General features: G+C 40.9%; 1 protein-coding gene across 5 annotated transcripts in view; it reads right to left on the bottom strand.

Annotated features, from left to right (window-relative positions):
- The window catches only part of B52 (serine and arginine rich splicing factor B52), a 55,423-nt gene that overhangs the window by 16,217 nt on the left and 14,411 nt on the right, over nucleotides 1-24,795 (bottom strand). For 3 of the 5 annotated variants that reach the window (XM_076188221.1, XM_076188222.1, XM_076188218.1), the window contains one exon: nucleotides 8,976-9,045. In XM_076188221.1, the coding sequence (XP_076044336.1) occupies nucleotides 8,976-9,045 (70 nt within the window). The remainder of the gene's footprint in view (nucleotides 1-8,975; nucleotides 9,046-24,795) is intronic. The other 2 variants (XM_076188223.1, XM_076188220.1) reach the window with 1 other exon arrangement.

The following is a 24,795-nucleotide window of genomic DNA, read 5'->3' as shown; positions in this document are numbered from 1 at the left end:
TTCCAAATCCATAAAGGCCCAAGAAACATCCTTACCTTTTCCTAAAGCTTTCTCACATATTTGTCTTACCACAAAAATCTGATCCACGCAACCCCTCTGTCCTAAACCCACACTGTTCCTCACCAATTATTACCTCTATTCCTCTCCCAATCAAGACCTTTCCATAAGCCTTCCCAACTACACTTAACAAACTGATCCCTCTGAAACTACTACATTCACACTTATCCCCTTTTCCTTTGTAGAAAGGAACTATACAGGCACTCCTCCAGTCCTCTGGTACTCTACCCTCTTTTAAACAAACATTAAATAACCTCACCAGCCAGTCCATCAATGTACCTTTTTATCTATTCATTTTTATTTATTTATTCATTTATTTATTTATTTATTTTTTATTATCTTTCTTTTTTAAGGAATGTCCCCTTTGGGGCTACAGGGAGAAGGACGCCTAGTCCTATCCCTGTCCCGTTTTTTGTTGCCTTATACAACTCGAGTGGAAGTCTTGGTAGCAGTAGTCTTTTCCCCCACCACAGGGTTCGGTGAAACAAGAAAATGAATATTCAAAGAAATGGTACTAAACAGTAACAAGAGTGGGGGCCAACATAATGGAAGGACAGCTGCAGTATAATAAAGTATCATCATTTGTCTATAGAGATTTCCTCTACCACAGACAAAATGATGTGTGGCTCTGGTCCGTAGGAGCACCCCATATCCCTAAAGTATCAGCTGCATGCTACTTAGCAGCTTTTAACCCCACAATAACATGCAGCCAATACCCCAGACAGGTATATATGTGTGTAAATGATAGATGATGTGAAGCAGATGAGATGAAGATATGCTAAAGAGGGAGCATTATAGATACAAAAGCAGGCAGATATACACAAGATATAGTCAGAAGAGATGAATACATAAGAATTTAAAGCAATGTGGTTTAGTAATTACTATAACCTCATTAATCCTGCCTAACAACTAAGCCCACACATTTATCCCCTTATATAAAATCCACTTCATTATAGTTCCATATACATGTTTAAATAGATGCCAACGGTGGGCATCTGCATAAGGTGGACATCTTTGAGAATCGTCTCCCTGCTGTCCATCTTCAAAGCCCATCAACACCCTCAACTCAAACTAGAGGCTGGCACTCCATCAACAGATGAAGCCTGAGAACTTTCTATTAGCTTTAAATGCATTTCCCTTCCCTCTTCACATAAGGAAAACTGATAATCAGTGACAACTTTCCTCCTCCTACTACTACTATAAATTGGCAACACAACAGTCCAACATTTCTTCCCAGAGAAATCTATGGGAGGTCCCAAAGACCCTCCCAGCCGCTGTGAAGCTCAAGACTTCCAGTCAGCAAAACCTGAGGCACAATTGTTATCATTATGGTCAGACTTCTCCGAAGTCTACATATGCTCTTATGATTTCATTATTCTCAAGTTGCAGGTTATCTGTAAACAAGTCATGATTGTTGCCTCATCCTACATCAGGGGTTCTCAACCTTCTCCCCTGTATGTACCCCAAGAGTCCTCAGACCATCAACACATACCCCATTAACCTACATAAATACATACATACCAGCAGCTTCCCCCCCCCTTACAATGGTACCGCAATGGATATCAAATGGTTGAAACTGTAATAACTTTATTCACCAGTTAAGCATTAAAATAAAAAAAAAAAGTACATTTTCTCTCTGCAGACTTAATTGTCTAAGTAATCTTTCATTAGTCATAGTACCCCTGTAAACTGTCCTATGAACCCCAGGTTGAGAACCCTTGTCCTACATGAAAAAGTGGAGGGAAAATAGTCAACATTGATAGATATCAAAAGTCCAAGTGCCAACCCCTCAGGTCACCTCCCAGTGTGAAAGTGACGGCAAGTTTTAAGGTGGGCAACAGGGAGATAATTTCTCTTGACAAATATCTTTCTGGACCATCACATGCTACCCATCGTTGGTCCCATCACGTCACAATGTTGGTACAAATAATACAAGTGCCCAACAGATTGCGAGGTCAACCATCAACAATTAATAGCAATCAACCTCTTCAGCACAGGGTCCTGACCTCGGCTGAATAATAGCATCTGGCATTAGCCAGTATACAAGTAGTGGGAGTTATGTTCACAGAGGTTAACTTCGATTGCCTTAAACCCCGTCAGCAGGAGGTACTATCCTCTGCTAACTAGTTAAACAAAAATCTCTAAGGGGTGTCACTGCTGTGAAGGAAATAAGACACAAGTGACTGGTTAAGCAATAAGTGATTTTTGTCGTTACTTTATTTTTACAAATATTTACGTACAGTTGAGAGGGGTCTATGATATGCTAAGTTATTATAACTGCAAAAATCTTTAAGGACAGTGGTTCAAAATCTTCATTAACATGTGATTTAATATCTCCATAAATTTGAGTGAAAAAGTGTTCCAATGTTCATATGTATGTGCATGTATATGCATACATGTGTGTGTATATATATACAAATATTCTGAAAGTGAATGTGTGGCAGAATGTCTGGTCACCTGGTGGAAGAGAAATGGCAAGTGAGCGTAAGGGGGAGAAGGGAAGGGAGGCGGAAAGGTACGGAAAAAGATAATCCAGTGAGAGGAGAAAAGAGGATTCATGCTAAACACAAGTGAGACAGGTCGAATATGGTGAAAGATAAGAGAGAAGTGGGAGCACACAATGAACTGATATATTGTAAACGAGGAGGTATAAGTGTGCAAAAATGATGCACAGGATGAGGAGAATGGGCAGAGATAGTGGGCGGGATTAAAGGTGAAATGACAAAGCAAGTGCAAGAAAAGAGGCATACATACAAGGAACGGCTGCAAAGAAGGAATGACAAAGCATGAGAGGTATTAAGCAATGATACAGTTTAATGTCACAATCTCCCCCTCTCTGAGAGGGCTACAATTGTGCAACCTTACAGAGGGCTTACTGAAGCAGTGAATTTCATGTACCCTTGCTATAAATTTGCTTTCTGCCGGTGGGGCTCTACTCGCCTCCATCTCAACTTTGTCCCTTGGTAATGACTGCTCAACAAACAAATATCTCTCCCTAATAACTGTTGCCTTCAGTTTCACTGACTGTAGGTCCACAGCCCCACAGTGGCTGGCAACAGTCCTTGACCCTCCTATGTATCTCTATAGGGAGAAACACTGGACTGCCTGTGTTGTATCAAAGGTGGGACAGTTCTTATGTTACCAGCTTTGTGTGATAGGTGGAAGGGAGCACTTCCCAGTTTTCAATTCAATTTGTACGAAAATGTGATTAAAATAAAGTTGTTAAAATAAAATCTTGGGGCCTAATCTGGAGATAGCGTGCAAGCCCCTCAGGGTTGCGTCTCCCAGTGAAGACGAGAGTGTTCACAAGGTTTAAAGATGGGCAGCAAGAAGAATAACTTCGAGTTCCATCTTCCGCAACCTCCACTTACGGGTACTTGGCATTGGTCCCAGGTATAAGGTAATGTAGGAGTGAAGCAGAAGATGAGGGGGACCAAAAGTAGTGTGTATTTACCTAGTTGTATTTTACGGGATGAGAGCTATGCTCGTAGTGACCCGTTTTCGTATCTCTCCATATCCAGTTTATTCATAAAATCATGTATAGTTTTGGCATTCACTGTTTCTCCGTTCAGTTTGTTCCAGACATCAATAACTATGTGGGAAGCTATTCTTTTTCAGGCCTCTTCTGTAGCTGTCTTTCTTTAGTTTCTTTTTGTGTTCTCTTGTTTCTATTTCTGTCCCACTTTAATAAGTCTTCTCTGTGGAGAATTTCCATCCCTTTCATAATTCTGAAAATGGTCAACAAATCGCCTCTTTCTCTTCTCTGTTCCAGTGATGACAGATGCAATTTTTCCAATCTTTGTTCGTATGTCAGGTTTGTCAGTGTATGTGAGGTTGGGTGTGTCTAAGAATTTTGGTACAGATAATTCTATTCTGGAGGGAAATGAAATGTGTGTTCAGGATAATGGCTGTGGATGGCTGGATGAAAAGTTGATAATGGAGGAGAAATACTGTGTGAGGGAGATGCATGGAGTATTTCATGTTGTTGAGTGTAAAGAAAATTTAATTTTGTTTGTGGCAGTGGGATATGGTAGAAGAATGGCTGTGATGGGTGAGGAGAATGATAAGGCTATTTAAAAAAAAAAAAAAAAAAAAAAAAAAAAAAAAAAAAAAAAAAAAAAAAAAAAAAAAAAAAAAAAAAAAAAAAAACTGAAATCTGGGAAGGCAAAATTACTGGATGGATGTCAAGTAGAATCTCCAACAAGGGGTCAGGGTAGTAATAGTGGAATGACTGGTGAGATTGTTCAATGTGTATCTATGGGAAAAGTGTCTTGGTGGATCAGAGGATCACATGAATAATCCTGCTATCCAATGTGAAGGGACACAAATAAGTTGTTGTTCTAGATCAGTTTCCCAATCTTTTCTGACCCTAAGGGCCCTGTAGTCAGATCTAAGCAGTCCATTACCCCCTAACTAATATCTTATTACTAGAAGGATAAAGGAAAGTATATGTATTACTTCCCAGCACCCTTAGGGCATGCTAGCACCTCAAGTTGGGAATCTGTTTTAGAAAGATCTGTGCATGTATAACAGTGATTCCCAAACTATGGGTCACGAAGTGTTCAAGAATGGGTCGTGAGACCTTGTTAGAAAAAAAAAAAAAAAAAAAAAAAAAAATCAATCAAAAGCTTCCCTACACTTTTTGATCCTTGGGTCGCCACATCTTCACCAGATCTGGATTTGGGTCGTGGCCAAAAAAAGTTTGGGAACCACTGATCTATAAGGTGTATGGGTGTGTGTTAACTGAGAGGATTAGGAAGGGAGCATTGGGGAAGGGTACTGTTGATTATGGAGTGAAGGAAGGTATGCAGATCATGTTTTCATGGTAAGACAGGGAAGCCCTGTTTTAGAAAGATCTATGTATTCAATAAGGTGTATGGGTGTATGTTAATTGAGAGGATTAGGGAGTATTGGGGAAGAGTAGTGTTGATTTTGGAGTGATGGAAGGTATGCAGATCACGTTTTCATAGTAACAAAGGTTCATGAGAGGTAATTGTATATATTCATGTTTAACTGTGCATGATATTGATATCACTGTGGAAAACTGGAGATAAACTTTGATGAGAGTTGTGGGTAGTGCAATATGATAGGGCATATCTGAGGTTAGTGGGGAGACTGACAAGTTCAATATGGAGGAGAATTTGAGTTGGAAATGTATGATATCCTTGTTTATGTGCAGACTGCATAACTAACCCATTCTTTACTGAATATTATTGATCTATTTTACTTAATATCAGGCTATCTCGTTTAACTCTGTGGTACCCTTTGGTAAGACAAGGGTCAGATATATTGATCAACCCATTCCATATCAACAATTACTTTACCCTTCATTCTTGCTGCCACCGGGTTCTTCTTCTTTTACTTGGTTTTATGTCAGCCTGTCAGCAGGAAGGGGGATGAAGTAATACATGGTGCTACCCAAAAAATACAGCAATCTGACTGTAGAAGGAAAATAATTTACTTGAATTCCTAATTTTGCTACCCAAAAAATATAGCAATCTGACTGAAGAAGGAAAATAATTTACTTGCATTCCTAATTTCCTTAGTCACCTTCAACATAGTTCATTTGGGGATGCATGAAATGGTCAAAGTGTCCCCCCCCCCCATTTACTACAATGCCATCCATTCCTGGAATTCTTCCAGTATGACTATCTTCAGCACATCCTGAAATTCCTTCCAACAGATGAATCCTTCCTTGAAATGCTTGTAACAGGAAAAATATTCTGCTCTGGGACATGGGATTGCTACAGGCTTTGTGAATAAATCCCCAGGTTTCCGCAGCTTTCTTGTTTATCTTCAAGTAAAACTTGATGCAATTTCTTAACTCCATGAGGTTTGCCATTGTAAAAATTGCTGCACCACCTCAACGAGACATTACAAACTGAGCATGATTCATTAAAATGTCCGGTCACACTCGTACCCACAGACAAGATGACTGACAATGGGTGCAGCTTGTTTCACTTGGTGGCAGAAAGCCATATTATGTCAAATTTATTCTCCCTATTTGAATTATTGCAACTTTTGGGTAAGACCTCTATATACACAAACACACACACAAAAATATATATATATATATATATATATATATATTATATATATATAATAATAATCATAAAAAATAAATAAATAAATAAATAAACGAATTAAATGCAGTGCAATAGGGCAAAGGGAAGGCAAAGCATTGTGGGCTCCTAGCAGTTGTGGTAGGCAGGGGAAACAATAAGGAAAATGCAGGACAAGTAGAAAATCAGAATGTACAAAATAAGAGCAAAAGAAATGAAAGGTTTATGATGACTGAAAAAGAATACAGGAAAGAAAGCATTAACCCCTTCCATACGGTGCCGCACACGTAGGCGTCATGGGGAGCGAGTGTATTCGCGAGGCTGCCATATCGGCGTCTTGATTATATTTATTGTAGTCGCCCCTCCATAATGACATTCTTTCTAATTCTTTTGTAATCACATTTTCTATGGTTATCAAAATTCACGGGTGAAGAGAGAACGGTCGATATAAGCGGTGACTATATTTTATGATGCGAGTATTATTACGACACGTCGTACGGCTGGCATTGGCTGCTGCCACTGAGATCTAAGTCCATGACGCCTACGTGTGCGGCACCGTATGGAAGGGGTTAAGAAGTGCAAAGGGGGATAAACAAGAAGTAGCAATGCTCTTGATGCACAGCAGAAGAAAGTGACGAAGAAAATACAAAGATACAGATGGGAAGGAGAAGACGAGAAGCATATGCCCAGAAGGCACATAGCTGCGGCCAAAGCTATCACCAATGCCCTATGCGCTTGGACTGTTGGGGGCAGGTAACAGTCCTTGCTAGTAATCGGAGAGGAGTGCGAGACTCGAACCCACGACTACGAGAGCGCGAGACCAGCACACTTCCGATTACGCCACCAGCGCACCTGGGAAGGATTGAGAGGGAGAATTGATGAGAAAGGCAAAAGGACCTCGTTCCAAATGCTCATGGAGGATAATGTACAAAGTAGGTATAAAAGAGCGGTTAAGATTATCACAGGAAATAGTGGTTTTGATATTTATTTATATTTTTCTTTCTTTCCTTTTCAAGGTTCAGAAAAAAAGGTTCCACCCTCTCCCCTTTTTTTTTTATTTGGGTTGATTAAGCTCGTTTTTGTGAGGGGGGGGGGCAAGTGACACATCAGTCTCAACAAGGTGCCAAAATTAAAAACTACATACATACATATATACATAAACACACATTCTACATACATACACACACACAATATATATATATATATATGTGTGTGTGTGTGTTTGCTTGGCAATATGAACCACAGATGTCTCCATTCCTCTGGATCCAACTATCCAGTCTTCTTTTCACAGTACACAATTATCCATGTATATCCATATCTGGCAAACTTCCAGTTTATCAAGCAAGGTCACTCACTTTCACATACACCCATCTCAACAAATCAACATCTGGTTCATATCTCTAACAATCTATCAAAATGCTCTTCTTGTACATCTTCAACATTCATTAGCTACTTCCTGAAGCATTCTTTTGTGTTCTCCTTCTAACCCAACTTCAAATGACCATAGTGTGTTTTTTTTCTTCAACTTGTACTTCTCATGTTTTCTTTTCTTCTCAGTCTCAAGGTATTTGTAGTTAGCATCTCTTGATCTATTTCATCTGAAACCTTTCCTATTCTGCCTTTTTATTTTCTCATTTATCCAATATCATTTCTCCCTTCCATTAATTCAACCTCCCTCCTCAACAAGTATATAAAATGCCTGCTTGTGTTTCAAATCTATAAGTACTGCTGGCACAGCAAGACTCAAGCATTACCGACTTTGCCTTTCCAAATGCGTACAATTTTTTATTTCCACATAGGTTCTTTAGGTCTTTTTATTCCCCTCTATATTCAACTTCTGCTCCAATCATATCCTTTTCTATATACAAACAAGCCCTTTCCCCTTTATATGAGGATTAGCCGAGTCACAAATTTATTCCAAGACATGACACCTGACCCAGAATCTTCATCCTTCTGGGTTACATTCCAACTTGCATAAATCTATCTTTAGGATATCAAAATTCGTTCTCAACTTGCTTCTTCCACACATCTCTCGAAACATCAACTTTTCCATACAACTATGAACAAGTTGTGTTGTAAAACCCAATAACTAGACTCATCTTGCCTCTCTCTTTTTGCCTTCACTGTTCATCTATCAAACACCCTTGTATCTGTATACAAACACACTTCATACACACAAATACATTTGTACAACTTACATGCATACAGGCAAAACCACACACAATATATCATACTTTTACCACCTGGAGTGCAGTTGATTTGCATATATCAGTGAGTGTTGTACTAGGAAAATCTTACTACCATGTGTCAATTGAATTTTATATGTTATTGCTGTCAGTAGACTAAACCAATTATCTCAACATAATTATAAAGAGAACATTTAAAGTATCTGATAATTTCTAAAGAGATATAAAAATTCTATACTTCTGTTCAAGGTTACACTCCAACAACTCTAACCATGCTTAAAGAATTCTTGTTAATATAAATATTCAATCTATATATCTAGAACTTTGCAGTCAAACCTCAGGGGGATAATATAAAAAAAAAGAAAAAAAAAGAAAAAAGAAAAGAATAACCATATAAAAATACAGCTGAATCTCATGGCATTGCTCCAAGTTATTCTATACATAATAACAAAAACATGAAAAAAAGTACAAACAGCGTATATATATACATATATTTTGATAAAAATCTTAACTAATTGGTGAAGACGGCTGAAGGCTCATCACTATACCACCATGCAAACTACACAACCAATGCATTCAAGGATTCAAGGAGTCAAGGCCATGAGTGCTATCAAGCAAATTTGACCCATTCTGATAACAAGAAATTACGTCAGTCTTTAGTTACACTTACCTGCCATGACACTCGACTTGACAGATTCTCCACTACAAGTCTGTAGTCAGTGCGAGTGGGGAGTCCATACCTATGGACCATTGTGAGTAAAGATTAGCTTCCCTATCTGATAAGCAATGACATTATAATGTTACTATATGAGCATAAAATCAATGTATTATTCCTACACAAAGCTATATACATATCAGTATTCAAGAACATAATTATCACATTAAATTTATGTATACATAAGTATATTTTTATCTATCTTTCTAGGGATCCCCCACTTGGAAAATGAAAAATAATAAAAAAAACTAAGTTTTCAATTAAATTCTAGGTAACTAACACCTACAGGAAAAAATATTTTCCCTGGTGTTAAGTACCACAGATTTTAACCTTGAGATATTTTCTTGCTTGTATTCACTACATTGTTAAATATTTTGTTATATCAATCCAATGTTGTCCAGAGTTTCCCTGACAGAAACCCACTCCATTACAACAGAAGGCAAAGATCCTTGGGTCCTCCCATATCTCTCTATCCAAGAATAAAACCTACATTGCCATCTGTGTTGTGTGAGCGTAAGGCTACGACTTTGTAAGAGGAGAGCAGATTCTAGCTGTCAACCCTCTTCACGTGAAAAGTGGAAAAATTGTCCAAGTTTACCGAGAAAGCATGAGCTTAGTCTGGAGCCTGGGAGCCAGCACCTTGGGGCAATATCTCCACATAAAAGTGAAGGTGTTGATGGGCTTCGAAGATAGTTGATGGTGAGATGGTTATCTTTAATATCTATCCAGCAGGATCACATCACACACTCACTCCATATGCATACACAAAAATATGTACTTAAAAGAGAGAGAGAGAGAGAGAGAGAGAGAAGAGAAAGTGTGGTTTTTTACATAATTGCAATGTATACAAAAGGAGCAACATTCATGGGGTTCTGTTTCTTATTCTCCATTTATCATACCTAGCTCGGGCTATATCACCTTCCAGGCTCTTTCAGGAATTATGCATCTGTGTGGAAAACTATTTCTTCACATCTTTCAGAGACATTTTTTTTTCTTTTTCAGTTTCTTTCCATGACCTCATGAAGTCCTACTCTTAATCAAGAAATTACAGATGGATTTAGGGAGGAAACAGGCAAGAACTGGTTGCTGATCTTTTTATCTTCCCACTCTAATCCACTCATAGATCACGTCTTTCCTTACACTTTCGTAGTGAGTGTAGGTTTCACATGAGAAGAAAAAATCTCATGTCAACATATTTTGAACCAAAATCTTGTATGGTAGTTCAGGGCAAAGTTAATGAAAAAAGTTAATATATCTTTCCACTAAAATAAGCAATTTAAACCCCATGACTTCTATCTTTGCAGTTACTGTATTGAGCATTTACGCTAACCAGCCAAAAACCACTCCTGAACTAAAGGACCCCATTACTGAAAAGACAAGGGCAACCTACGCCTAAATGTGTACATTATCATCAATTCTACGTGCCAAATCAGAGTATATCTGGAAAACCACAGGGGGACACTTAAAACATGTTCATATAGTGATTTTCTACAAATAGATTGACTTATGTTGATAAAATCTTGTTAACCGTGTACAGTATTCTGAATTAACTATCAACTGGTTACATTTTTTTGTGCTGCCCTGTAGTTGAAATTGAAGATTGGAGGAAGCCAGAATCTCCAGATCGAGATGAGGATGTTGATAGTTTTTTGAAGTCAGATCAATTAATCAATTTGTTGCCCTTGATCTCTCTTGCACATGACCCACAGGAATATAATTCCCTCTGACATTCATTTTAACCCCTTGAGTACCGGATGTGTGTTTTGTGACACCTGCGTGTCACGGCTGAGTGCACCCGCCAGGAACCGAGCATGCTCCCCGTGACACACACGTGTCACAGTTATAAGCTGTGTGTATTGAGGGCTCTCAAGGCCTCGGTTTCTGGGTTATTTCTACCCACGTGGTGGCAAGTGTTGTTTACAAACATAAGGCTCCAGCCATTCGTGGGACGGTTTGAAACGTTTGTTTACGTAAGGTTGACGGGTCGGTAATGAAGGGGTTAAAGGACCACTACTACCTGGGGTCTATCATTGGTCTCAGCAAAGATGGACAGGAAGAATGCTATATCATACAAGGAACTTAATTCTAGACCAAGAAGAACAACCCTCAAAATTTCTGTAAGTCATAGGTATCCTACAGGAAAAAAACTGGTGTAGGATGAATTTTCTTTGGAACTTTGGGGAAAACATAAAAACCAATACAAAACAAGAGGAGTGAAAAAATAAATAAATAAAAATAAATCAATAAATAAAGTATATACATACATATACCAAGGGCTCCCCCACCCTTACAAAAGAAGTAGCCAAAGTCAAGACAATTTTCCACTCCCATTCACCCCCCCTTCCCTCCCTTTTATCTTGGCTCCTCCAAGATGATTAAAGGATTGAAATCCAAGGATGAAATTTCTTTGGAAGTTAAGAAGAAAAAGAAAGGAAAAGAAAAGAAAAGAAGAAATACAAATATTTATTGCCTTGAGCTTCATTGACAGGAAAACATTCCTACAATGGCTGGCAATCGTCCTTGGGCCCTCCCACAAATCTCTGGACTGTTGTCGTCTTGTATTTGTGCAAGACAGACAGCCTCAAATTTGACCAGCTTAGTAGGAGGGGAACAGCTGCTGGTTGTCAGCTCCTATGTAAAAAGGTTGAGGAACAGTTGAAAATGACAAAGATACTGGGTCGTATCTAAAGACGGAGTGCTAGCACCTTAGGACGGCAGGAGTCTAGCACAAGTTTTGAAGTAACAGAAGACAATTCTCTCTGATGTCCACCTTATAGAAACAACACTCACAGGCACTTGTCACAGGTTCCTACAAAAGGAAAGACAGTAGGAAAGAAAGAAAAAAGAAAAAACAGCAGGAAAGAAAAACAAGGTAATGGAGAGAAAAAAAAAAAAAAAAAAAAAAAAAAATCCATATATTGGGTGGTGGTCATTAAGGGCACTACAGTGAAACGTATGAAAGACCCAAGCAGGAAAATGAAGGCAAAAATCATAATTAACTCCTCAATAGTAGAAAGAGAAGAAAAGAAAACTGCCAGTGGTCACAGCAAGTACTAGCAATGTTCTCAAATAATATATATATATATATAAACACACACACACCAAGAGCTTTTCCCCCTTTACAAGAAGGGTAGCCAAGCCAAAGGCATATACCTACTCCCACCCACTCCACTAACCTCCACCATCCCTTCCCCCCTCTCATCTTAACTCCTCGTGGATGACGGGTCATCCCTCTATCCCACCCAATGCCCTGGGTCAGAAGCAATGTAGTAAGACACAATACATCCACAGCAAGGCTGCTTCACTTAATCGGCAACTCAACCTCTTTGTCCCCTCAGGCTGAAAGAGAGAACATACATACATACACACATATACCAATGTTTTTTCCCCATTACAAGGGAGGTAGCCAACAAAGGCATAAAATTCACTCCCACCCATTCCATCCCCACATAATCCACTCCCATTCACCCCCTTCCCTCCCTCTTATCTTGGCTCCTCCTGGACGATGGGTCATCCCAGCATCTCGCCCATTGCCCTGGGTCAGACGCAATGTAGCAAAACACAGCACATCCACGGCAAGGCTGCTTCATTTAATTGGCAACCCCTCTCTCCATCGTCTCATACTCCCTTCCATGAATCACAACATCATACATACACAACCATTCTCCACTCACCCCTATCTTCCCACTTCCTTCCTCAACAGAAACAAAGAAGACAAGGAGAAATCACTTTGGGCTGTGTCAAAATATTGTTCACACATAAGCACCCCCTACCCCCCTCATCCTCCACCCTCCCTTGCATAATAGTAACATCTATAGATGAAATGCATGACAGAGTTTGGTAGGGTGTGTGATGGGGAGAGTTGGGGATGGATGTCGGTATGAGTGGGGTGATGGGGTGATGGTGGTGTGGGGGGGGAGAGGGTGGAAGCAAGTTGGAAGTCTTAGACGAGAAGCTGGAGGAAGTGGATAGTTTTAAGTACAGTCAAACTTCAGTTCTTGAATGTCTCTGAATTCAAACAAATTGGTTTTCAAATGAAAAATTCAAGTTGGAAATACCCGTTTTCCAACAAAATTTCGGTCCTGGAACGCTGCTGACATGTGGCCACTGATGAAATGCAAATAGTTCTCTGTTGACCACTGAGCTGAATAGTTGTGCTGTACTTTTATCAATTTTATTGCATTCAGCATTTATTTTTCCTACACTAGCCTTCAGTCATGGTTCCAAAGAAAGCAAAAAGTGATACTGGTCAATGAAAAAGAAAAGTTGTGAGAAAAACAATCGAAGTGAAGAAAGAAATTATTGCAAAACACGAAAATGGCATTCGTGCATCTCATCTTGCTGTGCAGTATGGTATGGAAAAGTCTACAATTTGCACTATTCTCAAGAATAAAGAAGTGATAAAGTCGGCTGCTGTTACAAAAGGAGTGACTGTCATTAGTAAACAAAGACCACAAATACTTGAGGAAGTGGGGAAGTTTTTATGAGAGTAATAGAGCATGTGTCAGGATTAGAAATGGAAAGAGTGAGTGGTTCGAGGTAGGGGTGGGACTTTTGTCAGGGACGTGTTATGTCGCCCTGGCTGTTCAACTTATACATGGATGGGGTGGTGTGAGAGGCAAATACAAGGGTGGTGGGTCAGGGATTGGAGATGGTTAAAGAAAATAGAGAAAAGTGGGAGGTGAGCCAGCTGTTGTGGTAAAAGTAAGGTGATGAGATGTACATGGGGTGGAAGTGGCAGCAGACTGGAAGTGAGCATTAGCCACTTCCATACGGTGATGCCTATGTAGGCATCATGAGGAGCAAGTGGGTACGCGATGATGCCGACGTCGGCGTCTTGATTATATTTATTGTAGTCGTACCTGCGTGACCCTCATTCTCTCTAAACTGGCTTCATCATATTTTCTATGGTTATCAAAATTCACAGGTGAAAAAGAACGAGTGATTGAGCAATGACTTTATTTTTTATAATGCGATTATTATGACGCAACATCGCACGCCTGGCAGCTAATGCTGCCAGACGTGCGATGTGCCCCGGAGTGAAGAGGTTAAGGGAGAGCGACTGGAGGAAGTGGATAGTTTTAGATACTTGGGTGTGAATATGACAGGAAAAGGAGAAGTAGAGGTGGAGGAAGAATGTAGATTGAGAAGCGAGTAAATGCCTTGGTGGATTAACCCCTTCCATACGGTGCCGCACACGTAGGCGTCATGAGGAGCAAGTGGATTCGCGACGCTGCCATATCGGCGTCTTGATTATATTTATTGTAGTCGCCCCTGTGTTTTTACATTCTCCCAAATGCGCCCTTAATCCCATTCTCTGTGGTTTTCAAAATTCGCGGGTGACAGAGAGAACGATCGATATAAGCGGCGACTATATTTTATGATGCGAATATTATTTCGTTACGTCGTACGGCTGGCATTGGCTGCTGCCCGCGAGATTTAAGTCCCGTATTGAAGTGGTTAAAAAGTGTAATGAAAAATAGACATTTGGGAATGGATGCTAAGAGGAGATTGTATGAAGGAGTGATTGTGCCGACACCACTGTATGGGGCAGAAACATGGAATGGAAGACCGAAGGAGTTTGAATGTGTTTGAGATGAGGTGTCGAGAAGTATGATAGGGGTTACTAGGCTTGATAGAGTGAGAAATGAGGAGGTGAGGAGGAGAATGGGGATGGTATGGGAGCTGGGAGATAGGGTGGATGAAAGAGTATTGGGATGGTTTGGACACATGGAATGAATGAGTGAAGAAAGACTAGTAAAAGAAGTATGGAGGGCAGATGTGGAGGGAGTGAACATGAGGGGCGACCTAGGATGAGATGGATGGATGGATGGGGGTGAAAGGGGCTTTGAGGAAAAGGGGAGTGTCTGTTGAGGAAGGACGGGAGAAGGCAGAAGATAGGGGTGAATGGAAAATGGTTGTATATGGATGATGTTGTGATGCATGAGGCGGAATAGGTGTGGGGGGGGGGGTGAGGTAGTATGTGTGAGAAAAATTTGATGCAGCCCAAAGGGATTTCTCCTCGTCTTCTCCTTTTCTGCATGAGGGGACGAAGGGGGTCGCCAATTCAATGAAGCGGCCTTGCTGTGGATGTGCTGTGTCTTGCGACACTGCTTCTGACCCAGGGCAGTGGACAAGATACAGGGATGACCCGTCATCCAGGAGGTGCTAAGACAAGAGGAAGGGCAGAGGGTGGAGGGGAGTGGAGTATATTGGGGATGGAATGGGTGGGAATGGCTTTTATGCCTTTGTTTTTTGGCTATCTCTCCTGTAAGGGGGAAAGAGCCTTTGGTATATGTATGTATGAGTAATATGTGGAAAAAACAAAACAAAAAAATATATATATATATATATATATATATTATTTTTACCTTGCCAAAACTTAATTTCTTAGATGATAAGACTAAGGAAAGTAAGGATACGGAACTTCAGCAGCGTAATCTGACATGATTACTACTAGGTTACATTTGCAGAATCAAATACGCCAATGGTTTATCTTCAGCAAATATCATTAATTTAATTTTTTTCAGTTTTGGAGCCATAGCACTTTTAAGATACAACTAAGGAAATGTAACAGCATGACATACATATACTAAAGGCTTAAAAAAAAAAAAAAAAAAAAAAAAAAAAAAAAAAAAAAAAAAAAAAAAAAAAAAAAAAAAAAAAAAAAAAAAAAAAAAAAAAAAAAAAAAAAAAAAAAAAAAAAAAAAAAAAAAAGCAGCAGCAGCAATGGCACAAAAACCATTCCCACCCATTCCAATCCCCTCCACCCTCTTAACTTGGCACCTCCTGGATGACAGGTCATCCCTGCATCTCGCCCACTGCCCTGGGTCAGAAGCAGTGTCACAAGACACAGCACATCCACAGCAAGGCCACTTCACTAAATTGGCAACCCCCCGTCTCCATCCCCTCATGCAGAAAAGGAAAGGACAGGGAGAAATCACTTCTGGATATGGAACGACACTAGCATAACATGATGTGATCACTACTAATTCATATATGCTAATATCCTTTTCACACCATGAATGGGATAGAAGTGCAATTTCATTTCTAGTTTCTAATTATCTAATTTCTTCTTACTTTATTAACTTATTTTTCTAAACCTCGGAGCTATAGCAAAACACTTTTAAGAAAACGAGACTATGAAAGTAAGGCCGGTTGCAATTGCTGATAAGTCATGTGTGTTGTGTTTTGAATGATACACAGACAATCCATCACATACACGCTGATGCCTCATCTTTAGCACAGATTATCTTACTCTATGAATGGGAAACAGTGTATTTCTATTTTCAGTTCTATAGATAGATTTTTAGCTAATTATTTCATTTTGTATTACATACACATACCAATGGCTTTTTTCACCCTTATAAGGCAGGTAGCCAAAAAACAAAGGCATAAAAATCCCTCCCACCCATTCACACTCTTCCCTCCCTCTTATCTTGGCACCTCCTGGATGATGGGTCATCCCTGCATCTTGTCCACTGCCCTGGGTCACAAGACACAGCACATCTACAGTAAGGCTGCTTCATTAAATCAGCGAACCCCCCTCTCCATCCCCTCATGCAGAAAAGGAGATGGGGAGAGATTTATATTACTTTATTTAAACATTTTAGCTCACCAAGAAGCTTAAAACTAGCGAAGAACTTGTCTGTATCTTTGCAAAATCCAGATCTCTGAAGCTTTACTACTCTATGGTTGAATAGACTGGATATCCCACTACTGAGGACAAGAAAGTTATTTGAAGATATGTATACTACGATCATTAACTGATCCTCTTCTGATCATGGGATATGAAATCTATCTTATTATGGATCAATTTCTTTGGCGTTATATTTGGTGGGGTTTTCGTCGTGCAGTAATGAGGTCCCAGTTTACTATGAAGTAAGGGGGGGCATTGTGTTGAGAGTGATGTCCACTGGTGGTATTCTGGACCAAGAACCTTAGGTAATCCAAGTCAGGGTCTACTTTATGTTGATGTATGTCAAATTGATAGCTGGTTGAGTGGGGGGCAATTCCAGGAGTGCAATTTAGCACAGCGGGATTGGTGTGGTAGTCATTCAATGGTTCTGGTTCAAATATCATTTGGTTTTATTGGAAATGGTGATCCTTTAACCAACAGGGTTGTCATAGTAGACTCTTCTCAGGTTTTGAAGCAGGCCTCATTGCTCAGTTCATGGTAGGTGTCATGGACCTGGATAAGGACACAACAAAGGGGATTTAGAAGAGCTCTTGCTCTCTCCTCCTTGTGTTGTCTTCTTATTACAATTGAGGGTAACCTTGCTGGGTCAGCTCCCTGGCCAAAAGAGAGTGTACTATGGTTGAGGCACCTTTTCTAGCCTCCTTTCCATGTGGAATTTTTGTTATGGACTGTTGTTTGCACACAGTTTCTATCTCTGTGGATACTCACGCCACTGTCAGGCATTATCTCAAAATTCATATACCCCATATCAGTGAGCAGTGGATCCTAAATAGGGCTACTCGGTTGTACAGGCTGCTGCCAAGTTGTATGGTCTCCTCAATCCCAGTTTTGAACGACCACTGGAGCCACACCACCTAGCATGTAGATTGTGAATGGATACTGCCAGAGTTTCCTCACCATCACAGGAGGACTGAATTGGTAACAGGAAGAATGAAGTTACTGTTAGATGGACGAAAGTTTTAAAAGTATAGACGCTCCTCAACTTACGTTTTAGTTACGTTCCAAACGGCCGAATGTAAGTTGAAAATGAATGTAAGTTGTTACTGTACTATACATCCATAAATTCTATTACCGTATCTTATAAAACACCCCTAAATCATTAATTATATACATAACATTGTAAAATAATAACATTAATTTCAAATAAATGAAATTCAAGCAACATAAATTGAGATGGTGGAGGAGGAGGGGGAGGAGGAGGAGGATGAGGCAAGTTTGTCATTTGTGCAATGTAAACAATGGACGCAGCGTCATGCGCAAGTATCGTTTGAACTACGGAGAGCGTGCTAAACTAAAAAATTCACTCTTTTTATTTTTTATTTTTTTACAGTCAGTTCAAACGTAAAACGAATGAACGTAAGTAGAGGAGCATCTGTAATTGAATACACTGTCTGTCTCAATCATACATATACCAAAGGCTTTTTCCCCCTTACAAGGGAGGTAAAGGCATAAAATCCACTCCCACCCATTCCATCCCCAACATACTCCCCTCTACCCTCTTATCTTGGCACCTTATCTCAATCACTGCCACATATTTAACATCAACCTCCCTAGTGGGATTAGAATTAAGGAGAGTGAACATGACCACATCATACAAAAGCATCCAGAGGGAAAGTTGTACACAACCCAACCCAACCCATAAAATAACAAGTACCGAGCTTCAAGTTTCAGAATAAGATGAGTACAAAGGATAAAAAATGTACAGGTTCATATATATATATATATATATATAAAAGAAAGAATATGCCTTTCTGAAGACTGCAAAACCTAAGTGGTCTCAAGAAAAGCTACAATAAACAAGTATAATGAAAAACATGTACATACATGCAACACCAGTCATTCCTCACTTACACACCCACAACTACACTAAACTCTACACCCAAACCCACATATACATTTTAGGTCTCCCCAAACACAGACATATCAAGAGTTTGAAACCTAATGCCATCTTCAACTGGGAACCAATAATGGGCACAGTGGTTTCATGGTATAGACATTGGGGAGGTTGGGGTGTTTGTGGGAAACACCCCAACCTCCAGGTCAGAAAATCATACACTTAAACTTCTGGACTGTGACTAAGATCCATCTATATCAACATACAAAGAGGTCCTGGAGCTGCAGCGTCTACGTCGTGGGACCACCCCCCAACCCCAAGAGTTGGGGGCCAAACGGCAGCAACCACCCCTGGCCACCGGCTCTACGCAGGTGGCACCGATCCCCAAGAGGAGCTACGCCTACCTTGGGGAGTACCACAATCCTTTTTCCCAAAGACCTTTATCACACACAGATACTCTCTTCTCTTCCTCCACAACCACCAAATACCAGCCTCTGGAAACATATTCATAATCATATCACTCACCGCTCCATTAACACACTGAAAGACAACACACTGCTGCATGCCAGACCCCCTGATATCCACCCTTCTGAATCCTCTCTCCCACGAAAGGACAGAGTCCACTTGGCCAGACTGCGGTGCGGTCACCACCCAGCACTTCTAAGCTACCAGAAGAGGCTGGATGACTGCATTGTGAACAGCTGCCCAGGATGTAACACTTCACCCCATACCATACAACACATAATGGAAGACTGCATTATACACAATCATGCACGCAAACAACACAACATACGCTCTATAAAGGATTTGTGGGAAAACCCAGTTTCGGCTATGGCATTCCTTGGGGAGACGGGACTGCTCGGACAGACAGTCTAGGGAACGACAACAACAACAACAACATACAAAGAATTTTTTTCCCCTTACAAAGGAGGTAGCCAAGTCAAAGGCATGTACCTACTTCCACCTATTCCACTCCCATCCACCCCTCTTCCCATCTTAGCTCCTCATGGATGATGAGTCATCCCTGTATTCTGCCTACTGCCCCAGGTCAGAGGCAATCTAGCAAGACACAGTACATCCACGGCAAAGCCGCTTCACTTGATAGGCAACTCATCCTCTCTGTCCCTTCATGCTGAAAAAGAGAAGATGGGGAGAAATCCCTTTGGGCTGTATCAAAATAACATTCACACATAAGGATCCGCTACCACCCCATCCCTTCCTTGCATAACGGCATCATCTATACCCAGCCACTCTCCACTCCTCATCCCCATCTTCTGCCTTCTCCCTTTCTTGCTCAACAGACATTTCCCTTCTGCTCAATGCCCCCTTCACTCCATCCATCTCATCCTTGATTGTCCCTTAAAGTTCATTCCCTCCACACCTCTTTTACTAATATTTCATCATTCATTCTTTCCACGTGTCCAAACCATCCCAATAATCTTTCATCAGCCCTATTTGCCATCTCCTTTTCCACTCCTGCTCTCCTCCTCACCTCATTTCTCACTCTATCCAATCTAGTAAACCTTATCATGCTTCTCAGACATTTCATCTCCAACACATTTAAACTTTTCCTCTCAGCCTCTCTTAAATTCCAAGCCTCTGCCCCATACAATGCTGTCTGCACAATCACCCTTTAATACAATCTCCTCTTTGCATCTACCCCCAGCTAACTCTTTCTCATAACACTTTTTAATCCCCCATGGCATTTACTTGCTTCTCCTAATCTACAATTTACCCCTACCTCCACTCCTCCCTTTCCTGCCACATGTGACTTCAAATACCTAAAGCTATCCACTTCCAGCCTCTCTCCTTACTGACTTACTTCCACCTCACTGCCAGACTCTACCCTTGTACATCCCATCACCTTATTTTTATCCACATTTATTTTCAACTTTCTCCTCCTACATACTTTCCCAAACTGTCACTATCCCTTAATCCCTCCTCTGACCCTGCTACAAGTGCAGTGTCATCAGGAAACAACAACTGGCTCACCTCCCATTTCTATTTTCTTTCAATATCTCCAGTCCCCTGCCAATTATCCTTGCATTTACCACTCACACTACCCCATCAATGCAAACATTGAACAGCCACGGCAACATGACACATCCCTGACGCAGTCCCACCTTTACCCTAAACCACTCGCTCTCATCATTTCTCATTCTAACAGACTCTACTACTCTCATTAAAACTTTTGACTGCTCTTAACAGCTTTTCCTTAATCCCATATATCTGCAAAACCTCCCACAGTACCTTCCTGTTTAGCCTGTCATAAGCCTTTTCCAAATCCATAAAGGCCCAAAAACCATCCTTACCTTTTCCTAAAACTTTCTCACATATCTGTCTTACCACAAAAATCTGATCCATGCAACACCTACCTTTCCTCACCAATTATTCCCCATTCCTCTCAATTAAAACCCTACCATAAATCTCTCCAACTACACTCAACAAACTGATCCCTCTGAAACATGTCCCATTTTCCCTTGTAAAGGGAACTATACAGGCACTCCTCCAGTTTTCCAGCACTCTAACCTCCCTTAGACACAAATTAAACTACCTCACTATCCAGTACACTATTACTGTACCTCCCTTCTTCACACACTCCATATGACACCCATCTAACCCAGGAACCTTACCTGTTCTTATCATTTTCTGAGCTATTTGCACCACACCTTTTCTTATTTCGCCTCCATTTTCCTCTCTCATCAGTCATTTTCTTAGAGCCCCCACTCCTACCACCAACCCCTCCCTATCCTCCTCCACATTCAACAGCTCTAAAACACATCTTCCCCCTATTTCCTCCTCTTTCGTTAAGATCTGTCCATCTGGGAGAAGAGGCCTTTGCTATACAGATAGATGGGATGCCATGTAATGAAGCAGTGGGGGTAAACCAGCTTCAGCTATGAATATGCTATGTCTTGCTGCACTGCCTCTGATTCGAGTAGTGTTGCAGGAGATATGATGACCTTTCATCTATGAGGAGCTGAGATGGGAGGGGCAACAAATGGATTTTTTAATGGGTGTGAGATGGTTGTAGGGTAGGCACACACTTTGGATTGGCAACCCTCTTTATAAGGGGGAAAAGGGACTTTTTCACACAAGACAAGCTAACAACTGGTGAATGCTCTTCTCATCCTACTAGCTAGCAATACAACAAGCCCACACTCAACACAACAAAGCCAACAGCCTCACATTTCCTCTAAAAACATGAATGGAAAGGCCCAAGTTTGCTTATGGCCACTGCAAAAAAGCAGATTCCCAATCGGAGAAATCTGAGGCAACAACGGACTGAATTTCCATACTCATAAATTTCCAATAATGCTAATACATATCTAAATCAATAAGTGATACTTCTTACTATTTTTCAATGTCTCTTAATGTTTCATTACCTTTCAAAATGATAGGATAGTTTTCGTATTTTGTTGTGATGCATGCTAGACAACTGCATGAGTCTGCATGGAACATATATGATTTACCTCTTTTAATACAATTATATCCCAAAATGGAAAATATTCCGAGAGTATGTCACAACACTCAAGTCCTCCCTGACTAGACATTAAATTTCAACTCTGCTTATTTACATTCATTATAACTAAAATGCATTCCACTAATGAGACAACACAGTTCTATAAAAAAAAAATATATATATATATATACATACATACATACATACATATACCAAGGCTTTTTCCCCCTTCCAAGGGAGGTAGCCAAAAAAGGGAAAGGCACAAAAACACTCCCACCCATTACATCCCCAAATACACTCCACACCCCTCCCACCCTTCCTCTCATCTGAGCACCTCCTGGATGACGGGTCATCCCTGCACCCTGCCCACCGCCCTGGGTCAGAAGCAGTGTCGCAAGACACAGCACATCCACAGCAAGGCCGCTTCATTTAATCGGCGACCCCCCCTCTCCGTCCCCCTTTGCATATAAGGAGAGGACGGGGAGAAATCCCTTCGGGCTGCGTCAAAATGTACTCACACATACTACCCCACCCCCCTGCCCATTTCTCCTCATGCAGTCACAACATCATCCATATACAACCATTCTCCACTCACCTCTGTCTTCCGTCCTCTCCCTTCCTTCCTCAACAGACATTCCCCTCTTCCCCAAAGCCCCCTTCACCCCATCCTAGGACGTCCCCTCATGTTCACTCCCTCCACATCTGCCTTCCATACCTCTTTTACTAGTCTTTCTTCACTCATTCTTTCCATGTGTCCAAACCATCCTAATATTCTTTCATCAACCCTATCTCCCAAATCCTTTTTCACCCCTGTTCTCCTCCTCACCTCCTCATTTCTCACTCTATCCAGCCTAGTAACCCCCACCATACTTCTCAGACACCTCATCTCAAACACATTCAAACTCCTTCTCTCTTCTTCTCTTATGTTCCACGTTTCTGCCCCATACAGTGCTGTTGGCACAATCACTCCTTCATACAGTCTCCTCTTCGCATCCATTCCCAAATGTCTATTCCTCATTACACTCTTTAAACCACCAAGGCATTTACTCGCTTCTCTCAATCTACATTCTACCTCCACCTTCACTCCACCTTTTCCTGCTACACTTGCACCCAAGTATCTAAAACTATCCACTTCCTCCAGTCGCTCTCCCTTAATGTTCACTTCCAGTCTACTGCCACTTTCACCCCTTGTACATCTCATCACCTTACTTTTACCCACATTTATCTTTAGCTTTCTTCTATCACATACTCTCCCAAACTCTGCCACCAGTGATAAATTAATAAAAAATCAAATAAATACAAATAAATAATAATAATAATTTCACCTTGAGTAATTTTCAAATTTCTATTACTCTTACTTATTCCTCTACTTTCACGGATTTTGGAAATTTGTTCCAATAACTAGAAGTCTGAAAATTTCAGTGATAAATCAAACCAATTCAATAATTTGCCACTTCATTTTTAAGGCACCTGGGTTGGATGGGTGTCATGGCTGGTGAAGTTATTTAATGTTTGTTTAAGAGAAGGTAGTGTTGGATGACTGGAGGAGTGCCTGTATAGTTCCACTTTACAAGGGAAAAGGTGGCAAGGGGGAAAACCCTTTGGTATATGTATGTGTGTAGTTGGGAAGGCTTATGGGAGGGTCTTGATTGAGAGGATTTGGAGAGGAACAGAGGGAGTAATTGGTGAGGAACAGCATGGGTTTAGAATAGGCAGGGGTTGCGTGGATCAGATTTTTGTGATAAGACAGATATGTGAGAAAGCTTTAGGAAAAGGTAGGGATGTTTTTGGGCCTTTATGGATTTGGAAAAGGCTTATGACAGGGTAAACAAGAAGGCACTGTGGGAGGTATTGTAGATATATGGGATAGGAAGAAAGCTTTTAAGAGCAGTCTAAAAGTTTTTATGAGAGTAGTACCGCTTGTGTTAGAATCAGAAATGAAGAGAGTGAGTGGTTTGAAGTAAAGGTGGGACTCTGCCAGGGATATGTTATGTTGCCTTTGCTGTTCAATTTATACATGGATGGGGTGGTGTGAGAGGTAAATACAAGGGTAATGGGTCAGGGATTGGAGATGGTTTAAGAAAATTGAGAAAAATGGGAGATAAGCCAGTGGTTGTTTGCTGACAACACTGCACTTGTAGCAAAATCAGAGGAGGGATTGAAGAAGTTAGCGACAGAGTTTGGGAAGGTGTGCAAAAGAAGGAAGTTGAAGATAAATGTAGGTAAAAGTAAGGTGATGAGAAGTGCAAGGGCAGAAAGTGGCAGTAGACTGTAAGTGAGGAAGAAAACGGGGGTGGAAAGGGAGATGGGAGATAGGGTTGATGAAAGAGTATTGGGATGGTTTGGACATATGGAAAGAATGAGTGAAGAAAGATTAGTAAAAGATGTGTGGAAAGCAGAGGTGGAAGGAGTGAACATGAGGGGGGGACCTAGGATGAGATGGATGGGGTAAAAGGGGCACTGGGAAGGAGGGGAATGTCTGTTGAGGAAGGACAGAAGACAGAAGATAGGGGTGAATGGGGAATGGTTGTGTATGGATGACTGCTGTGATGCATGAGGGGGAGTGGATGGGGGATGGGGGGAGAAGGAGTATGTGTGAAAAATAAAATGACGCAGCCCAAAGGGAGTTCTTCCCATCTTCTCCATTTCTGCATGAGGGGGCAGAGAGGGGAGGGTTGCCAATTTAATTATGTGGCCTTGCTTTGGATGTGCTGTCTTGCAACACTGCTTCTGACCCAGGGCAGTGGGCAAGATGCAGGGATGTCCCGTCATCTAGGAG

This window comes from Oratosquilla oratoria, chromosome 7, assembly GCF_046742065.1.
Source record: "Oratosquilla oratoria isolate Oo_2021 chromosome 7, ASM4674206v1, whole genome shotgun sequence".
Taxonomy (NCBI): domain Eukaryota; kingdom Metazoa; phylum Arthropoda; class Malacostraca; order Stomatopoda; family Squillidae; genus Oratosquilla; species Oratosquilla oratoria.
This window is presented reverse-complemented; position numbering and strand designations above follow the sequence as displayed.